The sequence below is a fragment of the Callithrix jacchus genome, chromosome 11 (assembly GCF_049354715.1).
Source record: "Callithrix jacchus isolate 240 chromosome 11, calJac240_pri, whole genome shotgun sequence".
Classification (NCBI taxonomy): Eukaryota; Metazoa; Chordata; class Mammalia; order Primates; family Cebidae; genus Callithrix; species Callithrix jacchus.
In genome coordinates this window covers 92,579,727-92,599,575 of record NC_133512.1, presented here as the reverse complement: position 1 = coordinate 92,599,575, position 19,849 = coordinate 92,579,727, and the positions used below count along the sequence as shown (strand labels likewise).

Genomic DNA, 19,849 nt, shown 5'->3' with positions numbered 1-19,849 from the left:
GTACGTTAATGGTACTGACTTTGTGGACACCCAGAACCATTGCTGGAGTAGCTTGTGCCAGAGTTCTCTTCAGCTCTACTGTGTACTGAATGTCTAGCTACACTTTAACATTTTTTCATTCTAATATGTGTAGGATGGTATTTCACTATTTTGATTTGCATTTTCCTGGTTACTAGTGAAGATGAAAATACCTGTTTAGGAATAGATGAAAATGAACTGTTTAGGAATACAGGCAAACAGTGTAAAAATCAATTATGATAGTAATATAGATAGATGGCTGTTGGATGTAGTGGTTACCTCTCGCAAGGAGTTTTAATAGAGATTACAGATGTGTTCTGGGAGAAATACACAGTGGGCTTAATCTGGGTGATGGGGCTGAGAAATGATGATTCTTTACAACTTTCTTAACATCTTAAATACTGTATTGAGAAAGTGTAACAATTACTTTGAAGCTGCAGTCAATTTGAAAACAGCAGTGTCACATGTACAAGTTTTAAAGAATAATCTACCTTGAAAACTATGAGGCTCTTACAGTCCACATAAAGCTGATTGCTCTTCAGTGACTCATGCAGTGTCTTAGGATTTTCCAGAGGAGCAGAACCAAGAGAATCTATATAGAAAGATTCATTAGGAAAGACTGGCTCATGTGATTATGGAGACTGAGAAGTTACACGGTCTGCAGAGTGGTATAGTTCCAGTCTCAGCCCATTGACCTGAGAACCAGGGGAGCCAGTGATGGAAGTCCCTGTCTGAGCCTAAGGCCTGAGAACCAGGAGCACCCATGTCTGAGGGCAGAAGACAGCTCAGCTCAAGAAGAGGGTGAATTTGCCCAACTCCAACTTTTTGGGTAATGTCTGCCCACATGGGTGAGGATGGATTTCTTGACCCGGTCTTTGGAATCCTTGCTAATCAGCTCTGGAAGCACCCTCATGGACTTTCACAGAATGTTTCGTCTGGTAGCTGGGCACCTCTTATCCCCGTCGAGCTGATGCACAAAGTCAGCCAGCGTGTGTTCTAACAAATAATGCTGAAAAACGAAGTCTTTCCTAGAAAATAGATGGTCTTACTAGGAAGTACTAAAGCTAGTTTTGTCTAAAAGACTGCAGTGGTGAGTAGAATCAAGTATTGAATCGGTCTTTTAGTAGCTTACTCATCCTTTGGAGTTCCTCTTTGAATGGTCTGTTCATATCTCTTTGTTTTTCTTTTGGGTTGTCTTTTGCTTATTTATTTTAGGGAAATTTATTTTTATTGTTCGTAAATGTCTCCTCCCAGTCTGTGGCATATGTTTCCTTAAAAAATAGGCTTTAGGTTTTTGAATAGAATACAGTCAACTGTATGATCTTTTTTCTGTATGGTTTTTAATTCTTTCTTTTAATTAAAACATGAAAAAATGTATTTGGAAACCCTTTTCAGACTTCCAAGAAAGTTGCAAGAATAATACAGAAACTCCCACTTGACCTTCTCTCACACTCATGAGCTGCTTTTTGTCAATTCATGTTGTCATTCTAATTCTTTACATACATGGATATACTGTATATGTAAAATTTTCTTTCCTGTACCATGCGACAGTAGGTTGCAGGCGTCATGCCACTTCTGAATGCTTCAGTATAGTTCAGCATGTATTTCCTTCAAAACAGAAACTTTCACTTGTATAAATAGTGTATAGTTTTTAAAGTCAGGAAGTTTGACAGACATCTAATTCTATGTATGTGAGATTTGTTGTTGTTGTTTTGGAGACAGGGTGTTTCTCTGTTACCCAGGTGGAGTATAATGGTGTGATCATAGCAAGCAGGAACTCCTGGACTCAAGCATGCTCCTGCCTTGGCTCCCAGAGTGCTGGGATTACAAGAATGAGCTAGCATGCCCTGACCTGTTCTATTTTTTATTCTACAGTGGTTATTCAGATTTTTTTCAGTGATGCTCCTGCCTTGGCCTCCCAGAGTGCTGGGATTACGGGTGTTATCTAGTGTGCTCTGCCCAGTTCTGTTTTTTATTCTACAGTGTTTATTCAGATGGTTTCCAGTTGTCCCAATAATGTCCTTTATACCCCTCAAAATAACTTTGTTCTGGTTCGAGATTTGGATCATACATTGCATTTTTCTTTCATTATTAATGTGGAATAATTCTGTAGCCTGTCTTTTATGACGTTGACATTTTTGAAGAGTACAGGCCATTTATTTTGGTTTGCTGATGTTCCATTGTGACTAGCTGCAGGCTGTGCCTTGTGGTCAGGGTAGATGATTGCGGCCTCCTGAGTGCCCACTTCCTGAAGCACAGGAAATTGGTTTGTCCTTTTTGTCCTTAAGAAATTCTTCCCTACCTTGTATTCTGGGTGTCTCCTGCATGTGTCTATGAAAGTTGTAATTTTTTTAATAGTTAGATACATAAGCTGCCTGAAATTGATTAAATTGATTAGTTTTTAACTTACTAACAAGTTCAAGCATATGTGAAAATACTCTCGTACAATGAACCCAGTGTGCCATCCTCCAGTTCACCAGTTACCAGCATATAGCCAGTCTCTCATCCATACTCTCTGCAACTCCCTCAAATCACAGTTTCACAATTTCATCTGAAAAAATTTCAGAATGTATTTTTCTAAAATGGCTTTACAAGAATTTACAAATACAGCCACAATAGTTACTGTATGTAAATTATTATGTTATGATCCCTATTATGTAAAAATCTTAGTGTTTACATTTCCCTGATTGTCTCTTATATTTTTGTATATCTGTGTATACTTATGTAGATGCATATATGTATATGTATATGTGTATACACACATTTTAAATATATGTATGCGTATACTGTACACTTACACAGTGTGGATATGTGTCTGTGTATTTTTTTATAGTTTGAATTGGGGCCACATTGTAATTGATGGGTATGTCTTTCAAGTGTTGTTTCGTATGCAGGCTCTCCTCCGTCTTATTTTAGATCCATGCAATTTTTGTTGAAGAAACAAGGTAGTGTGTCTTCTAGAATTTTTCCTTCTGCTGATTGCACTCCTTGAGGTGTTTTTAGCATGCCCCTTAACCGTTGATATTTTATGTGAATTAACAGATCTAGAAGTGGATGGGATTCAGGTGTGAACTTGGGGGAGGGGCTGGGGTGTGGCAGTGTTGTAAGTTGGCTGTGTTCCTCATCAGAAGCTACTTGGGGGCTGGTGAACTTCAGGAGGTGATAAGTCTGCTTTTTCTGTGGCCTGTAAACTAGTTGCTTCTTCTGAGGTAGAGATTATATGGAAAAGACAGGGTAAGTGATTGAGCCTTTCCTGTTGTTTACTGTTTCAAGCTAGGACGTCAGCCCTAGCATCTTGCAGGGGTGAGTTTTGTTTTTGAATTGTTTTGAAACCTAGGTTTAAATGTTGGTTGTGTTGAATCCATTGTAATTGAGTATCTTATTGGTGGTTATAGTGCCTGATGCTTGTTCACCTGGGATTTCTTCAGGTTGGCTCCTGTGTCCATTTGACGTGGCTTCAGACGTCTTTGGCAGCTGTCTTGCTTTCTGCTCTGATGCAACTTGTTTTGGTTGTGGTGTAAGACAGGGCTCTGGTGTTTATTGTTTTTTTGTTATGAATTGCAGTTGTCTCAGTGTTTTTTGTGAGCGAGCTCTTCCTTTTTATACTGTCTTCGGTGACGTTTGCATATGTGAAGATTTTGCCACATATTTCTATTTTGACGTTTTAAGTGTAAGACAGCTTCTCTGTGTGCTGCATGACACAGAGAGAAACACTTGGAAGTTGAGAAGAGTGGGTCAGGAATTACTATGGTAAGTCCTTCTGCCATGCTGTACTGGTGGTGTTTGGAAGAATAGGATGTCATTGCTTGACCAATACCGGTTTTGTTTTCTTTTTTTAAAGATATGAATGTCTCATGTCTTCCTGCAAGAAAGAGAAAAGAGAGCACACTCAGAAAGTTGTTACTGTTTTTTAAGAGTCTGCTCTGGAGTGCAGTGGTGCGATCTCAGCTTACTGTCTCTATCTCCCACGTCCAAGTGATTCTCATGCTTCACTTTCCTGAGTAGCCTGGATTACAGGCATGTGCAACTGCACCTGGCTAACTTTTATATTTTTAGTAGACAGAGTTTCGCGGTGTTGGCCAGGCTGGTTTTGAACTCCTGGCCTCAGGTAATCCAACTGCCTCAGCCTCCCAAAGTGCTGAGATTACAGGTGTGAGCCAGCACACCCTGCCAAAAAAGTTTTAACTGAAGAAATTTAATGAAGGGTCTATTTACAGGGCAGGGTTAAAGAATTAATGAGTTCATTCTCCTCCAAGGAGTACCAGTTCCTGCCCAGGCCTTGTCTGAAGTGGTGTCCTAGGGCCCAGTGAGGGCTGTTGTGGGAGTGATACTGTAGTCTCTATCCCTTCAGGTGAGAGTTTAGGACAGCCTGCGCCAGCTGCTCCTAGAGGACACAATCCAGGCACAGAGCAGGCAGGTAAGACGGAGAGTGGACTGGAGCGGGGAGGACCCAGAGACTGCGGCCCCATGTACAGTGGTCGCGTTCACTTCTGGTTTTGAAAGCCTGCAGACAAGTGGCTGACAACAAATACTTGTTTCTTGAAAAACGTCTTTTAGGATAACTTTGTTTCTAGGTAAAAATAGGCATGCTTTCAAAGACCTCGTTGTCTATAAGCTTTAATGAGAATGAGAAATGCCTGCTGGAAAGGTTGTTTGTCCTCAAGTTCTGATTACTAGTGGAATCTTTAGGAATCTAAGTTGTGTGTCCTCAAGTTGTGACTACTAGTGGAATCTTTCAGGAATTTTCAATCTCTGAAATTGAACACAGGGAACCTCTTCATCAGCCTACTGTTTGTTTTATTTTCTAGAACGCTTACTGCTGCTGTCAGCCAGAGTGACTGCTTACCCCTTTGAAATTGCCTGATGTAGACCAGTCATTTCCATTAGTTCATTGTTGTTTTTGGCAAGAGTTGATGTAGTTTTGTGTATGTAATAAATGTATTGCTATGTGTACATCCTTTGTGAGGGTCCAGCTTTACGATGACAAGAAAGGTCCACGTAGTTTCTGTGGGTGTGTGCATAGTAGGTAGGACTTGGACCCTCATTGGTGTCACCACTTCCTAGCTGGGAGTCCTTGGCCAAATTATCATCTTAATGTCTCTGTTTTCACATTTTAAAAATGGGAACGGGTAAGTATCTACCTGAGAGGCTTCTGATGTCAATTAAAAGCTCATATATGTGGGGCATGTCAAGTGGTGCCTGGCACAGAAGTGTGCTGAGTGGAGGTTGTGGATCGCTGGGGCTGCTGTTGATGCTTGCTATGGTTCTCTATGGACTGTCCCCCATCCTGTTTCTTATTAGTCATGAAACAAGTACCAGTCTTCATTTTCTCTACTCATTTTATAGTTGATATGCTTACTTACCTTTTTAAAAATCTTTCTGTTTAGAAATAAGTAGTTATTAAAGGTTGATTTGTTTCCATGTACTTGTCAGCAAAAGACACAGATACTTTCTAGATTTTTGCTTGTGTGATTACTAACACCTGTTGTTATGACTTTGTCAGTTAGTGCGCCCTGGGAAACTGGTATCACATTCCATTTTTAGTTCCTTAAGGTGATGGTGTAGAGGAGTGCCTGTCAAAGAGGTGTGTGTGTGTTTGGTTATATGGAATCAGATTCTCAAATGGGGTTGACTCCCTGCCTCTGGAGGGTCGTTGGAGCACTGAAGATACAGAAATTGTATTTAATGGATGATAGTGGTTTCAAAATGTTGAAAGAAGCTGTATGTTATTCTCTTGTAACTATCTTATAGGAGTCTGTGAAAGATTGCTTTTCAAGGGCTGTTAAGTTCTTGTCTTGCATCTGTCACTGCTGTGTGACCTTAGGCAGGTTATTTAATGTCTTGTCCTTAGTTTCTTTATCTGTAAAATGAGGATAATAGGACTCATTGCAGAATAACTTAAAATAATAAAGTCTGTAGTGCATGAATTAAATTCTTTTCAGGTTGTTAGTTCTAAAAGGTATTATACAGAAACACGCATTTCATTATCACTCCATTTGTGCACCCCTGGAGATTCTAGTATCCTGCAAAATAGCATGCTAAACATAAACATGAGTTTTTGGTAAAATAGTGCTTTTGCAGCTTTCTCAAAACCTATAGAATTTTGTAACCAGAGCCTCCATTTAAAAAGTAGCAATTCTAATAAGAATATTGATGCAGTTAAATCTCCATGAGTATTTGCACCTAGAATTGTAGTCCATCTAATTGTATTTCTTTCTTGTATGTGTCTGTATGTTGGCTTTTAATGATAATTTTCTCCCAAGAGATTGATTTCCCCGGAATTAAAAATAATCCAGTGGTAGTCATTTTTATCAACTAAACAAATCTTGTTTCTAATAAATCTAGTGGAAAATGTCTTCAGCTTTTTGATTTGCTAAGGGTTTCTGTTTTAATTGTAAAAATAGGGAGAAAGCCTGCTTTTAATCATTTAAGACAGAACTATGCTGGAAAAAATTGCAAATCACTTATATGACATCCATGCTATACAAAGATAATGCCCTGAGTTACTGTGATTTGATTTTATGTTCCCGTCATTTTTAAAATTCATTTTTCAGTTTCTGTCAGTTTGATGAGTGTCAAGTGGCCTCTTGTGGTTTTGGTTTTTATCTTCCTAATTAATTATATTGAGCATCTTTTCCTTCTTCATTAAAGGTTTTAAAGATAGGAGAAAGCTTAGATGTGGCTTACTATATTGCAGCTTCTTCCTTTACTTATTATTCAACAGGTTCAAAGAGATTAAGATCCCATATTAAGGTGCAAAACTCAGATTAGAAAAATAGTGAGGCACCACCTATAGCAAAGCCTCCTCATAATTAAATGTTCTCTATGCATTTAAAAGTACATTTTTATTATTAATAAAAAGGAAAGTATAGCAAACTTAAATAAAAGTACCCAAGCTGAGTGGGCGCAGTGCCTCACGCCTGTAATCCCAGTACTTTGGGAGGCCAAGGTGGGCCAGGATCATGAGGACAGGAGTTTGAGACCATGCTGAAACCCTATCTCTACTAAAGATATAAAAAATTAGCTGGGCATGGTGAAGGGCGCCTGTAAACTCAGCTCCTTGGGAGGCTAAGGCAGGAGAATTGCCTGAACCTGGGAGGCAGAGGTTGCAAGGAGCCGAGATGGTGCCATTGCACTCCAGCCTGGGTGACAGGGTAAGACCTTGTCTCAAAAAAAAAAAAAAGTACCCGAGCTGTAGAGTTCTTGGTAAATTTCCAAGTGACTTACAAACTTGCGAGTCTTATGGGAATAATCATTGACACGTCTTTTTTTTTTTCTTTCTCCCAAGTGAACTTGAAGATGATTTACTTGGAGAGGATTTGCTGTCTGGCAAAAAGGTAAGAAACATGTCTTTCTGAAATGAAATAGTCACATAATTGTACTTAAAATATAGCAATACATCACTTATACATGGGTTTCATTACTGGAAAGTTGGGTACAGATTAACATTTTGTAAACCGAGTTATTTTCTAAGTGTACAAAGAATTGACTGTTTATTAGTAAGTTCTCTGGTAATTATAACTCAAGAAATAAATCCTTGAAGATTAGTTTCTACTTTGTCCAAGGCACTGTAGCAGGTACTAGATTGTGACAGCATTAACATAAAACTGTTCCTTGCCCTAACAGAAGGTCACATTTGGAGGTTAATATTTTGAATACTTGTTCTGGATTTCACTGTTTGGGGGCATTTAGAAATAAGCTTAAAGGTAAACATACTCAAATATGATAAACACTAAAATAAATAAGATTAAAAGTCTAAAAACCTAATGTAGTTTTTCTAAATCTTTTTGGTGAAGTAAAAAATTTTGTAAATATTGTGTATATATACATACACACACACGTGCACACACGCACACGCACATACTCTGCCAGTATATTTCCAACATTATAAAACATACATAGAAGTAGGACTGTAAAGCAAGAAAGTGAAATGCTACTTTTAAAAAAATTAACAGTTTAAAAACACTTTCTGTTCTCATTATCAAGATAGTTATTTAGGCTTAGTTTTCAAAAGTCATAAAATTGTGATGGTTTGTTACCAATAGTTACACTCAAGGTATTATAGTTTCAGGTTGAAATTAATAATAGTAGTATACACCTATATTTCAAATAGTGTGCTGAGTTCACGTCTTTTGACTGATTTATCACATCCTATTAGATTTCCCTTTTAATCTCATTTGTAATGTAGATAAGGTCTCCTAGAAGTACCAGCTTTGCCATTTTCTTGTAACTCGGTATTGCATGATTAGCATTTTAATGCGTATGTAGTTTAGAATTCTTTTGCATTCTGCTTTCTGTTGCTGCTGCACCATCAGTCTGCAGGTGGCCAGGCTTTGGCCTACCCCCGCTTTCCCTCCTTTCTAACACTAAGAATTAGTGTGGTTAGTTGTAAATCCACCTGATGTAATAGGAGTAAGTAGCAGATACATCCATATAAATCGAACATGAAAGCCTAGTGAGAGAGTGTCGTAGCTGGTCCATGTTGTAGTGTGATACCTGGAGTGTGAGCGGGTTGCTCAATCCTTCTTGGTCCTGGTCATTGGGGAAAAAAGGCCACTGTTTTTATCCTGTATCGGGGAATGACTTCGCACACTCTTTGAGGTGCTCTCACTTGTACTTATGTACCTAAAGTGGATACTTTTTTATTTAAGACACTTTAATGAAGAATAACAATTAGATGTTAAAAGGTTTAAATGTAAGTAAAATACTTTGATGTGAAGTTGGATTTCTATCTGTAGGCAAGCCTCATGTCACTCTTTGCCCTGCGTGTCTTTCCAGAAAGCTGTAATAATTCCCTTTTGATATACACATGACCTCCTCTCATAAAAGCTTTGGTCAGTACTATTATCGATAAAGATGGAGAAATACTATTTGGTTTGGGTAGTAATGCTGACTGTTCTGGAGGAAGTCACCTTACTTTTTTAGCTGAGTTGATGGTCCTAAATTGCTCACGTTGGGCGGGAACTGGAGCATGCTGAGTGACAGTGCATTCTGCTGTCTCAGTGGAGGGGCTGCATCTGCTGTGGACATTTCGGGAGTGTGTTTACATTGGGACAGAAGATGTGTCTCTCTCCTTTCCTCTTCTCTATTCTTTCCTAACATAAAATAAATGGATTGTACCTTATAGTGATCAAGGTGTTCAAAATATATAAACAAAGAAAGCCTGAAAAAAAATAGATGTAAACAGTCATGACTAACGTTTTGCCATCTGTCTTTTATTCCTTTCCCATATGTTTTTAAATATGATCGAAATATTGGCTGGGCATGGTGGCTCATGCCTGTAATCCCAGCACTTTGGGAGGCCGAGGTGGGCAGATCACTTGAGGTCAGGAGTTTGAGCAGCCTGGCCAACGTGGTGAAACCCCTGTCTACTAAAAATTCAAAAATTAGCCAGGAAGGGTGGCGTGTACCTGTAATCCCAACTACTTGGGAGGGTGAGGCAGGAGAATCGCTTGAACCTGGGAGGTAGAGGTTGCGGTGAGCCAAGATCACACCACTGCACTCCAGCCTGGGTGACAGAGTGAGACTCGGTGTCAAAAAAAAAAAAAAAAACAAAAAGGAAATATAGATAGAAAATGTTACCTCTTTTTAATTTAACATTGTGTCATTGGCATTTCCCCCTTGTCATTAGGGTTATTTAAAATATTTTATAATGGCTACATAATATATCAGTGTTTGTATGTTCTACGGTATACCTAGTCACTCCTGTGTGCATCGAGGTTGTTTCCAACTCATTGCTTATGATTTTTTTTTTAAACCCTTTTTGCGGAAGATCTCAAGCATATGTAAAAGAAGAGAGAGTGCTCTAGTTTACTCTGCCAGTCGCCCAGCCTCAGCCATTTCAGTCCAAGGCTGTTTTGCTTTCCCTTTACCCAGTTACTCCCTATCTTCTGAATCTCAGACATCATGATGATATTTTAATGAACAAATCTTACCATGCTTTTGGGATTGTTTTCTTAGAAAGTTTCTATAAAGAGGAATTCTGGCCTAAGGGTGGAAATATTTCATGATTCTTGTCTTGTATTGCCAGCTGCTTTTCAGAAGTGTTTGATCTGCTTGTGTTCCTAGCAGCAGTGAATAAGCATTGCCCTCACCTTGCCGTGACGGTGTTTGATACCACATTTTACAAAGAATCTTTGTCAGTGTGATAGATGAAAACTATTTTTTGGTTGGTTTAATTTTTATTTATTTGATTTCGAGTGAGAGTGGAATGATGGAATGTTTTTCACGTATTTACTAGTGAGGTAATTACTGCAGGGTCTGTGAGTGGAGTTCACAGTGATGGGTACACTGGCTGCCTGACCGCCGTCTTTCTCCCACAGTGATGAGCCTTTGTCTGGAGGGACCCCTGAGGCACAGATGGCCCGAGCGGGGCGCGTAGCACCGAGGACGGCACATGGGTCACACTGTCAGGGACAAGTTCATTCGTGTCAAGAAGGGAGGTTGTTAGGGCTCAGTTTTAAATACACAATTCAGGTTTCAAATTTGGGATAAAGCAGGCCGATATGACCGGGCTAGAGCTTTTAGAAATCGGGTGGGAGTGAGGTGGAGGTTGGCTGCCAGCTGGCAGTTCTTCCTTTAGCCTTTGTATTTTACTTCATCAGCTAGTGCTGAACAGATATTCTCCTGATGCATTGGCATGGCTCCGTTTCGTAGATGCCTGTGTTGGAGAATGTTTTGGGAACCATTTTCTTCCCATTTTTAAACTCCGGCTATTCCACCAAGGTTCTATGTTCTTAGGAGTAGTGGAGGGAACCATTTTTCTTCCCTACATGTTTCTCTCCCCATGGGAGAAATGACCTGTTTGGAAAGAGTGGGAGAAAGGATTTCACTAGCATCTGTGGCTATTTTGCCTTCGTCTCTTGGGATCTGTGGCCCTGCTTTCCTGCAGACCATCCTGAGCAGAACCCTCTGGAGCCTGAGAAAACGGTTCCCTCCAGTTCTTTAGGATGTGTTGAAACCGGCTTTGGCCCGGAGGATGTAGCCTAGCTCTCCCTTCCAGCTTTTTCAGTTAAGCAGATCTTGTGCTCATGGCCTCCTGTGTCTGTTAGTAGGTTTGAAAGCCAGAGAGGAAGGTTGAATCCTCAGAGGGAGATTCAGCTCCCAGGAGGGCCCACCACAGCATGCATTCTCTTTCTGTTTGCTTGGGGCATTCTTGGCTGTTGATTTTTGACAGATACTAAGAGTTTAACTGAAAAGCTCAGAGAAGCAGCCTCTCAAATGAAATTTGTCTCCCATTGAATTACTAATTTTTAAAGATTTCCTCAGGTTTTATTTACTGAGTCGGGCAGCCAAACTGAGGTTTGTCTGTGGTAGGCCTGGCTCATAGCTCTCACCTTCGTAATGGCATCTCGTTTCAGTCTCAGAACTGGCTATATGGTCACCTAACAGAAACTTCGTTTTCTTGTTTTTGACATGCATTGGCTCACTGCAACCTCCACTTCCCGGGTTTAAGCGATTCTCCTGCCTCAGCCTCCAGAGTAGTTGGGATTACAGGCAGCCTTTACCACAACCAGCTAATTTTTTGTATTTTTAGTAGAGTTGGGGTTTCACCATGTTGGCCAGGCTGGTCTTGAACTCCTGACCTCAAGTGTTCCACCTGCCTTGGTCTCCCAATGCTGGGATTACAGGCATGAGCTACCTCGCTCGGCCAGAAATTCATTTTCTGTTGGTTAAGCAGTCTGTTTTGTTATCACACGTAGCCATTCTACTTTATGCAAGTAAACTATGTTGCCTGTGTGATTTTATTTTTATCTTATTGTGGTGTCAGTGATTAGGTTGAGTCCCGTGCGACTAAGAAGTATTAGTAAGATTGTTTTCGACTGTCAGAAATACTGTAATAAAGTATGTGGATAAGTTTTATAAGGTGTCAGTACCGGGAGAAGACTGCTTGTTTGTTCATCTTGGAGTAGAAAACCAGGCTGATTTTTTTCGTTTCTTTTTTAAGAATCAATATGCATGTATGACAGTGTGTGTGTGACTTTGTCTTTTCTGAAGGGAGTGGTAATTTATATATATCATTTATACATATTAGTAATTTTAAAAAGGGAGGAAAGTGTGAATAAGTAGTGTGAAAGTATGAATAACACCCCCCCCCCAACCTAATCTAAGATGCTGGAATATATTTAACCTAACAAAACCTGGAACTCTTGGCAAAAGAGCTGGGCTGTCTCTGCTTATAGGTAGGAGTGCCATCAAGAACAGGAGTGGGGAACTGAGTTGCTGACATTTATTTTCATGTGTGATCTGTGTTGGAAAATCAGTTTTATTATAGTCTCTTCAATTTAGTGATTCAGTTGTTTAAAATCTACTTGTTTCTGAAATTACACTTTTTATGTTGTTTAAAAAATCTTTAGGTTTTCACTTGTTAAATTTAGTAGTATCTTAAGGATATCTTTCTTTTTTGAGTATTATAAGGAAATATTATTTGTTTGTAAGCCTCCCCCGGAGGACCTCTTACCTTTTCTCTTTTTTGGGTATTATAAGGAAATACTATTTGTTTGTAAGCCTCCCCCAGAGGACCTCTTACCTTTTCTCTTTTGTGTGAGAGTAAATGTGATTATTACTTGGTGTTTTCACATTTAACTATCCTGGGCATCTGAAGATGAGCTGAGGAGGGATCCTCATGCCTTGTGTGGGATCTCTTGATTGTCCACTGGTGACCAGAAAGCCTTCTGGGTGGCAGACGTTTTAATATAAGGCTAGAAACAATTCAGTCAGTGTAATTTTGTACTTTGTAACAAGTCTTTTTATGGAAGTGACATACATTAATTGTATTTCTTATTTTAATTAGAATCAGTCGGATTTGTCAGATGAAGAGCTAAATGATGATCTTTTGCAGAGTGATAATGAAGATGAAGAAAATTTCAGGTACTCAGTATTACCTCATTATAAATGTTCTTTAAATTATAGGAACTGTTATTTATAATTCTAATGGAATGTAATTGAATAATGCCTTATATCTTTAACACATGATTACATTCTAAATGGAATATTAGTGGAAGCCATGTGGATGTTCTGTAAACAGAGCAGCTGTTTAAAATCAGTAGGTCTTTGCCAGGTGTGGTGGCTCATGCCTATAGTCCCAGCACTTTGGGAGGCCGAGGTGGGGCGGATCACTTGAGGTCAGGAGTTCCAGACCAGCCTGGCCAATATGGTGAAACTGTCACTACTAAAAATGCAAAAATTAGCCAACCGTGGTGGCACACGCCTGTAGTCCCAGCTACTCCTGAGGCTATGAGGCAGTTGAATTTCTTGAACCTGAGAGGGAGAGCTTGCAGTGAACCCAGATCATGCCACTGCACCCAGCCTGGGCGACAGAGTGAAACTCCATCTCAAAAAAAAAAAGAATCAGTAGGTCTTTCATTTAATGACCTCTGCGTGTTCTGTTCAGTGCAGGTTATGGGCATTTAGTATGCCCATATATATGGATATATACTGCTCTTTCAAAGAATTAACTTTATTTGGCTCAAGGGCAGTGGCCTTTGACACGGTTGCAGTTGGTTGTTGCTGCCTTTGTTTTCATTATAGACAGTTAATTTATAACCATTCACTGAATTACCATTTTGGACACTTTGGGAGATGGTACTTTAGACTCTAGATGACTGATAGGAATATCTCTCTGTTGTTGACATACGGTAAACTATATTATAAGAGGAGAGAGACACTCTGGTAGGTGGAATAATTTTTTAATATTATGAGGAAACATCGGGAAAATGTAGACAAGCTGCTTGGTTATAAATGTAATTAACAAATATGTGCCATTTATTATTGAGCCATGGATTTGTAATAGATTTTCTAACATAAAGTAATTTTTACAGGTAAAAATAGAGTTTTAAATTATTCTACCAGTCAGATAAATTTCCCAGTTCCATTATTTGACGTCATCTGTTTTGACCTTTGAGTTAGTTAGGTTGCCTTTTAGGAATACATCATTGAAGTTTCTCAGCCACAGTGTCTTGAGGTCTAAGAGGTATATTAATTTTTTGTTAGGATTGGGTACTATGTGTGAACATAGATTTATCTGCACGATCTTGTATGGGAAATGTTATCTTGCACCTTATTGTTTGGTATTTAACTGTTGTGATTTAATAGGTGGAACATGTTTTTTTGCACTTTCAAAACTTTGTTATTTTACTTGGAAATTATGAACAATTTTTAAAGATATTTGTGACTGATACACATTTTATTTATTTGAACACCAAAGTGTATTTTCATACAAATTTTTAATATTTTGATTTTCTAAACAGGAGTTTATAGTTTCTATCATAGATGCAAGAAAGAAAAATTGTTCTTAAAATTTCAACTGCAATTTTCTGCTTATAGAATAATACTCCTGATTTTACTTTGAAATCTTAGCAGTTTCTGTTTCATTCTGTAAATTAGAATGAAATACAGTCTATTTGATTTCAGTCTTGGACTTTTGCCAGTTACATGTGTTTCATCTGTGGTTGATTTAATGCTTTTGGTCAAATGACCTGCAGCTGATGATAAGTAGAGGCACTGTATGCATTACCAGTCTGTGGCCACCTCCATAGAGCACCGTTAAATCTGCTGGAGGCTTTAAGGGTTTAGGGCACTGGCTTTGTGTAGCATTTTGAGCACTGTTGGAGGTGATGTGCATTGGTCAGTCACTGGAATCACTTTTTATCAGTCATGCTTTAAATCTTTATTTATAAAATATAAATATAAAGCTATTTATATAATGATTTAGTTTTGAGCTCCTCTCTTCATTGGGTGTCTTTTTTTGTATTTTCGTCCTCTCTAGTTCTCAGGGTGTTACAATTAGTCTGAATGCTACATCTGGCATGGTTACATCATTTGAACTGTCTGACAACACTAACGACCAATCTGGAGAACAGGAATCTGAGTATGAACAAGAACAAGGAGAGGATGAACTGGTTTATCACAAATCTGATGGATCAGAATTGTATACTCAAGAGTACACAGAAGAAGGACAGTATGAAGGCCACGAAGCTGAGTTGACAGAAGACCAAATAGAATACGTGGAAGAGCCAGAGGAGGAGCAACTTTACACTGATGAAGTGTTAGACATCGAAATCAATGAACCTTTAGATGAATTTACAGTGAGTCTTTTCTCCTTTGTATGGCCAAAGATAACCTGGCTTCCCATGCATAGGCTTCTAGACTGATTTGAAATCTGTTTACCTCCCTTGGGAGGGAAGGGAAATTAGACCTTATTATCACTGTCTGCCAGTTTCTTTATCTGAGCTATGACAAAGTTTGTGTTGACAGCTTCTTTGGCCAGAGGTAATGCTCCTTTGTCATTCTGGAAGGCTGCAAAGAATCGTGACCTTGAGGATTGTACCCTAAGGAAGAAAACAGCTTTGTGTGGTGGGGATACACTGTCAATTGTTAAAAGTACTTAATGCAGAGCTTTTATCCAGGCTTTAGACAAGATCTGATAAAGTCCTTCTAAGGTGAAAAGATTATTGACCTGCTAAAGACATCTTTAAGGTGCTAATATTGCGGAGTGATTGATGTTCTGTTCATTCATCCTTCTAGTAACTGAGAACTGTCTAAACGAGAATAAAGAGATTGGAGGTTAGTTTAGGAAATGTCACATACAATTTGTTATCTATAATCAGAAAGCAAGATTGTGCTGATTTTTTATTTCAGAAAGATGATTTTGGTAGTTTTTTTTTTTTTTTTTAAAGTTGAACCAAAAAGAAAAAAATGTACTAGTGTAAGATTCTCATCTCTTAATGACTCATAATCAAAAGAGGTTTGTTTTTACAATAAGCATGTAATGAAATTTATGAGGGAAGGATGTGCTCTCAGTAGCTGTAGAGAACACCATGGGGGCCGAGTGAACGGGGCTGTTGACATGGGGACAGAAGTATGCAAAATTGGGACCTTAAAGAGCCCATTTGCAGTGGGAGTAGCTCTGCTTTTCTGTATTTATGTCTTCATTCAGAGTAAGCTTTTGTTTCAGAAAAAAGTTTAGAAGTTGCTGAATTTTGGTCAAATGTATGAGTAATTTTGAAAAAGATTGTTTATATGGAAGCTTAGATTATTTAATTGTAGTCATGATTGTGTTTAGGTGTCTCGGGAGTTCTTTTTCTTTTTTTTTTTTTTGAGATAGAGTGTCACTCTGTCACTTAGGCTGGAGTGCAGTGGCGCAATCTCCACTCATTGCAACATCTACCTCCTGGGTTCAAACAGTTCTCCTGCCTCAGCCTCCCGAGTAGCTGGGATTACAAGTGCTCACCGCCACGCCCAGCTAATTTTTGTATTTTTAGTAGAGATGGAGTTTTACCATGTTGGCCAGGCTGGTCTTGAACTCCTGACTTCAGGTGATCTGCCTGCCTCGGCCTCCCAAAGTGCTGGGATTACAGGTATGGGCCATTGTGCCCAGCCCCCAATAATCTTAAAATATTTTTAGTTGGTGCTTGTTCTTTAGTAGATACAGTAATGAGAAATATTTATAGTTTTGATAAATAGAATCATGCCAAAGGCATCATGGGGATGTGTTATTTCCATAACCCTGTAATAATTTGTTTTGATAATCCTTCACTAAGTGTAGGCAGGTGCCTTCTGGTTTACTGGTGTTTTTGTATGCTCTTAAAATGAGACACTGTAATTTAAAATGCCTTTTGAAAATTAAACCAAGATTTTTTTGAATTGTGCCTACTTATTATCTAGTTAGAGTACTTTATTATTTCTGTTAGTCATCAGTAAAATAAGATGCTTGGCTAATCATCCTGGGATCCTACCTCCTGTAAATGCAGCAGTCCAACAAGTCTTTACTGATGTCTGTGCACTGCGGACACAAATACTGCTAAACGGCCACAGGAGCATTGGCCCTGCCTGTGAACTCAGTCCCAGGTGGCACAGATGAGAGCGTGTGTGTACAGCCACATAGGACGTCTCTTTCACTTTGGTGTTCTTGCAGAGTTTGTTATAAAGAGAATTTCTAAGTGAGGAATTTCCCTCTTGTATTCTGTCAAACTTGAGGTTACACATAGGCCCCCGTTGTAACAATCCAACTTAATGATCCAACATCTTGTGGTCTAAGATTCAGAAGAAAATACTGCAATTTAATAATAATAGTATTCTTTCACGAACATGAATTTTTTTTCAGAATTAAAGTCTTAAAGTAAAAAAAAAAAATTACTTAGAAATTCTGAAAGTGTCCTGATGTTTTCACACAGAGTTGTAAAGTTTAAAGATAAGCAATCGTAGTTAAATGTCTTTCTGTGAGCACTATCAGTTCATCAGTACATGTAGTATTCTAGGCATGGTCATTCTTTCTTGTTTTGTGATGATTCCAATGGTAACATCCGAATGGTCTGAAATGGCCACTTCCTTGGACAGGAGGAGATACACAGAATTAAAGTGTGAAGTACTCTTACCTTGCTTGGCGGTGGGAGCTCCTCTCTGCCTTCTGAGGCTACCACTGAAGCCCAGATGATTTATTCACCATTAGACTAATGAACACGAGTAGATTGTGCCTCTGTATATCCCAGTGGCATTTTAATTTATTAAATGGCTTGTACTCCCTTGGGTTGATGAACCCCCCCACTCGAAAGCCAGACTTGAACTCTGAAATGCGTATCTGTTGGAACTTACCCGTAAAGCCTCATGGAGGGGTTCTGGTGCATAACTGGGAATAGAGTCAGGAAACTGCAGAAGGTACAGTGGGAAGGTTTGCTGTTCCCTGTAAAGAAGGGGAGGTCCAAAGATCAACAAAGCTGGATGCACAGCTCTGCTGTTCCTTCCTGTGACTTTTGCTGATGCTGTTCTTAAGAGTGAGCTGTAATTCATTTTAAAATGTGGACTCTTGTATTAGTAAGGAGTGCATATTGGTTTAGTCAACAAAATATTAGAAAATTGTTGAGTGACTTCTACCTTTAAGTGCAATCAGTTTATTTAAGGCCTTTAAAATTAACGTAGATTGAGATTTTATTGTTCTATAAAAACAATTTCAGGTTGACATTTTTGTCAAGGATAGCAGATTTTTGTTTTCCAGTGAGAATCCAGGAGAGGACTCCATTGTACACTGGCTAAAGATTTTGATTAGCATCATTTATTTGGCTTTATTTGAAATCTGAATGTCCTACTGCCAGTGATTCATGGGTAATGATAGTTATTTTGATGGGATGCTAACAGTTTTTTCCGGAAAATAACATGTATTGTGTTCAGATTGTCTTGAGACACTTGTGGGAACTAAGGTGGTTTGTTACCTTAATACATCTGCTTTCTTTGGGGGTTCTAGATGAGCCTGTCATGTGCCATACAAGTAGCTTGTTACATTTCTTTAGGTTGTTCACTGTTTGGGATTATCTGCCTTGGAGCCATTTTACTGTTCATTTTTAGCAAGCAGGCTAGGACCCTGGGAAGTCTGCCTCCACTGAGTAGGATCAGATATTGTCACTTGTTAGCAATACCAGCAACCCTTCATTCTTCCCTACAGTTGTGGTCGTCTGCAGCCAGCTTGCCTGCTTTCTTCCACCTACGTAGATGGGGTGCTTGCTTGCTAGTATGCCTCTTTAGTTTCTTACAAGACCTGGAATCTTCCTCTCATTCGAGAAAGGGGGCTAATGGAGAAACACACTAAATGTGGTTTTTAAAAGCTCCTGTGTTTAATTGCTGACACTTTTGTTGTCTTACATTGTCACCAAAGTAGTGAGAGTTGGGCATGATTTCAGCCCCTTCCTGCTGCTGAGCTCCTAGTGAGGGCACACACACCATTTCTTCTGAAGGTGGTTCCTCCTTGCTGTTGATTTGCAGAGCTGTGTGACAGGGCATTTGGAGTTTGACGCAGAGCCCACAACACTTGCCCTGTTGGCCAGGCCAGCATGGCGTGCTTTGTTTGCATGAACACACAGACGAGGTACCCTTCTGTTTCTGGGCCTCGTGCTTTGTGCTCAGTCAGCTAATCAGCATAGTAGCATTTTCTACAGTTAGTCAGCATGAATCATAAGACGGAAGGTGCTTAAAAACCACCCCAAAGCTGTATGAGAAAAACTTGTTTCTCTAATGGCTGTTAGGATAAAGAATACTTACAGGCTTATGGTGGGCAGCAAGGGCTGCGAGAGCAGGAAGACTTTGTGGCTGAAGATGAATTAGATGAGATTACTGATGCCCAGGTTGCTCCTGAAACCCAAGAGGTATTTGTTCATCTTTTAAAAAGAGTCAAAAACTTTGCTGCTTCCCCCTCTGCCAGACTTAAAATGAGCATCTTTTTAACATTAGCGAAAGTCGATACATATCTTTGAACTGTGAGTATAGTGAAAAACCTGAACTTTTAGACTCCCTGGGAAGTGAGTTGTGGTATCCTAGGATTTCCGGATACTATGTGCCTTTTAAGTGTCAGTGTTGTAAATGTTTTGTGGGAATGTGGGTTGAAATCCTTCAGAAATGTGACGTATATATTCATGCTTTGAAAGCAGTACTGTAATTCTTTTTAATGAGAAACAGTTAATTTGGACCATTATTCAACAAATACCTCAAGGCTTCTGTAATTAGGTACTTTTTTTAGTGTTTAAGAAGTAAGGATGATGAAGCTTGGTTCCTACTTTCAAGGAAATTGGAGTCTAATATAGTGGAGTTAAAAGATGTGTAAATACCTGTGATGCAAAAACAGAAAAAGTAAAACCTCCCAAGAGAGGCTCAGAGAGTGCTGGGAGCTCACTCCCAGGAGACCCCTAGGGAGATGTTGGGGTGGAGGAGGCTTATGGAAGAGGTGGACCTAAACTCTGAAGTAGGTCTTGAGAGAGAGATGACATTTGTACTGAGATAGGCGGGGTGAGGCATAGAGTTAAGCAGTTGCTGTTCTCTTCCCTAGAACCAGCTCCCGTGGGCCAAA

General features: G+C 39.3%; 1 protein-coding gene across 12 annotated transcripts in view; it reads left to right on the top strand.

The window, feature by feature from the left end:
* RBM33 (RNA binding motif protein 33) overlaps nucleotides 1–19,849 on the top strand; it is a 137,378-nt gene that overhangs the window by 21,671 nt on the left and 95,858 nt on the right. For all 12 annotated transcript variants that reach the window (XM_078343371.1, XM_078343370.1, XM_078343369.1 and 9 more), the window contains 3 exons: nucleotides 7,307–7,355; nucleotides 12,812–12,888; nucleotides 14,786–15,104. In XM_078343371.1, the coding sequence (XP_078199497.1) occupies nucleotides 14,826–15,104 (279 nt within the window). In that variant the 5' untranslated portion in view covers nucleotides 7,307–7,355; nucleotides 12,812–12,888; nucleotides 14,786–14,825. The remainder of the gene's footprint in view (nucleotides 1–7,306; nucleotides 7,356–12,811; nucleotides 12,889–14,785; nucleotides 15,105–19,849) is intronic.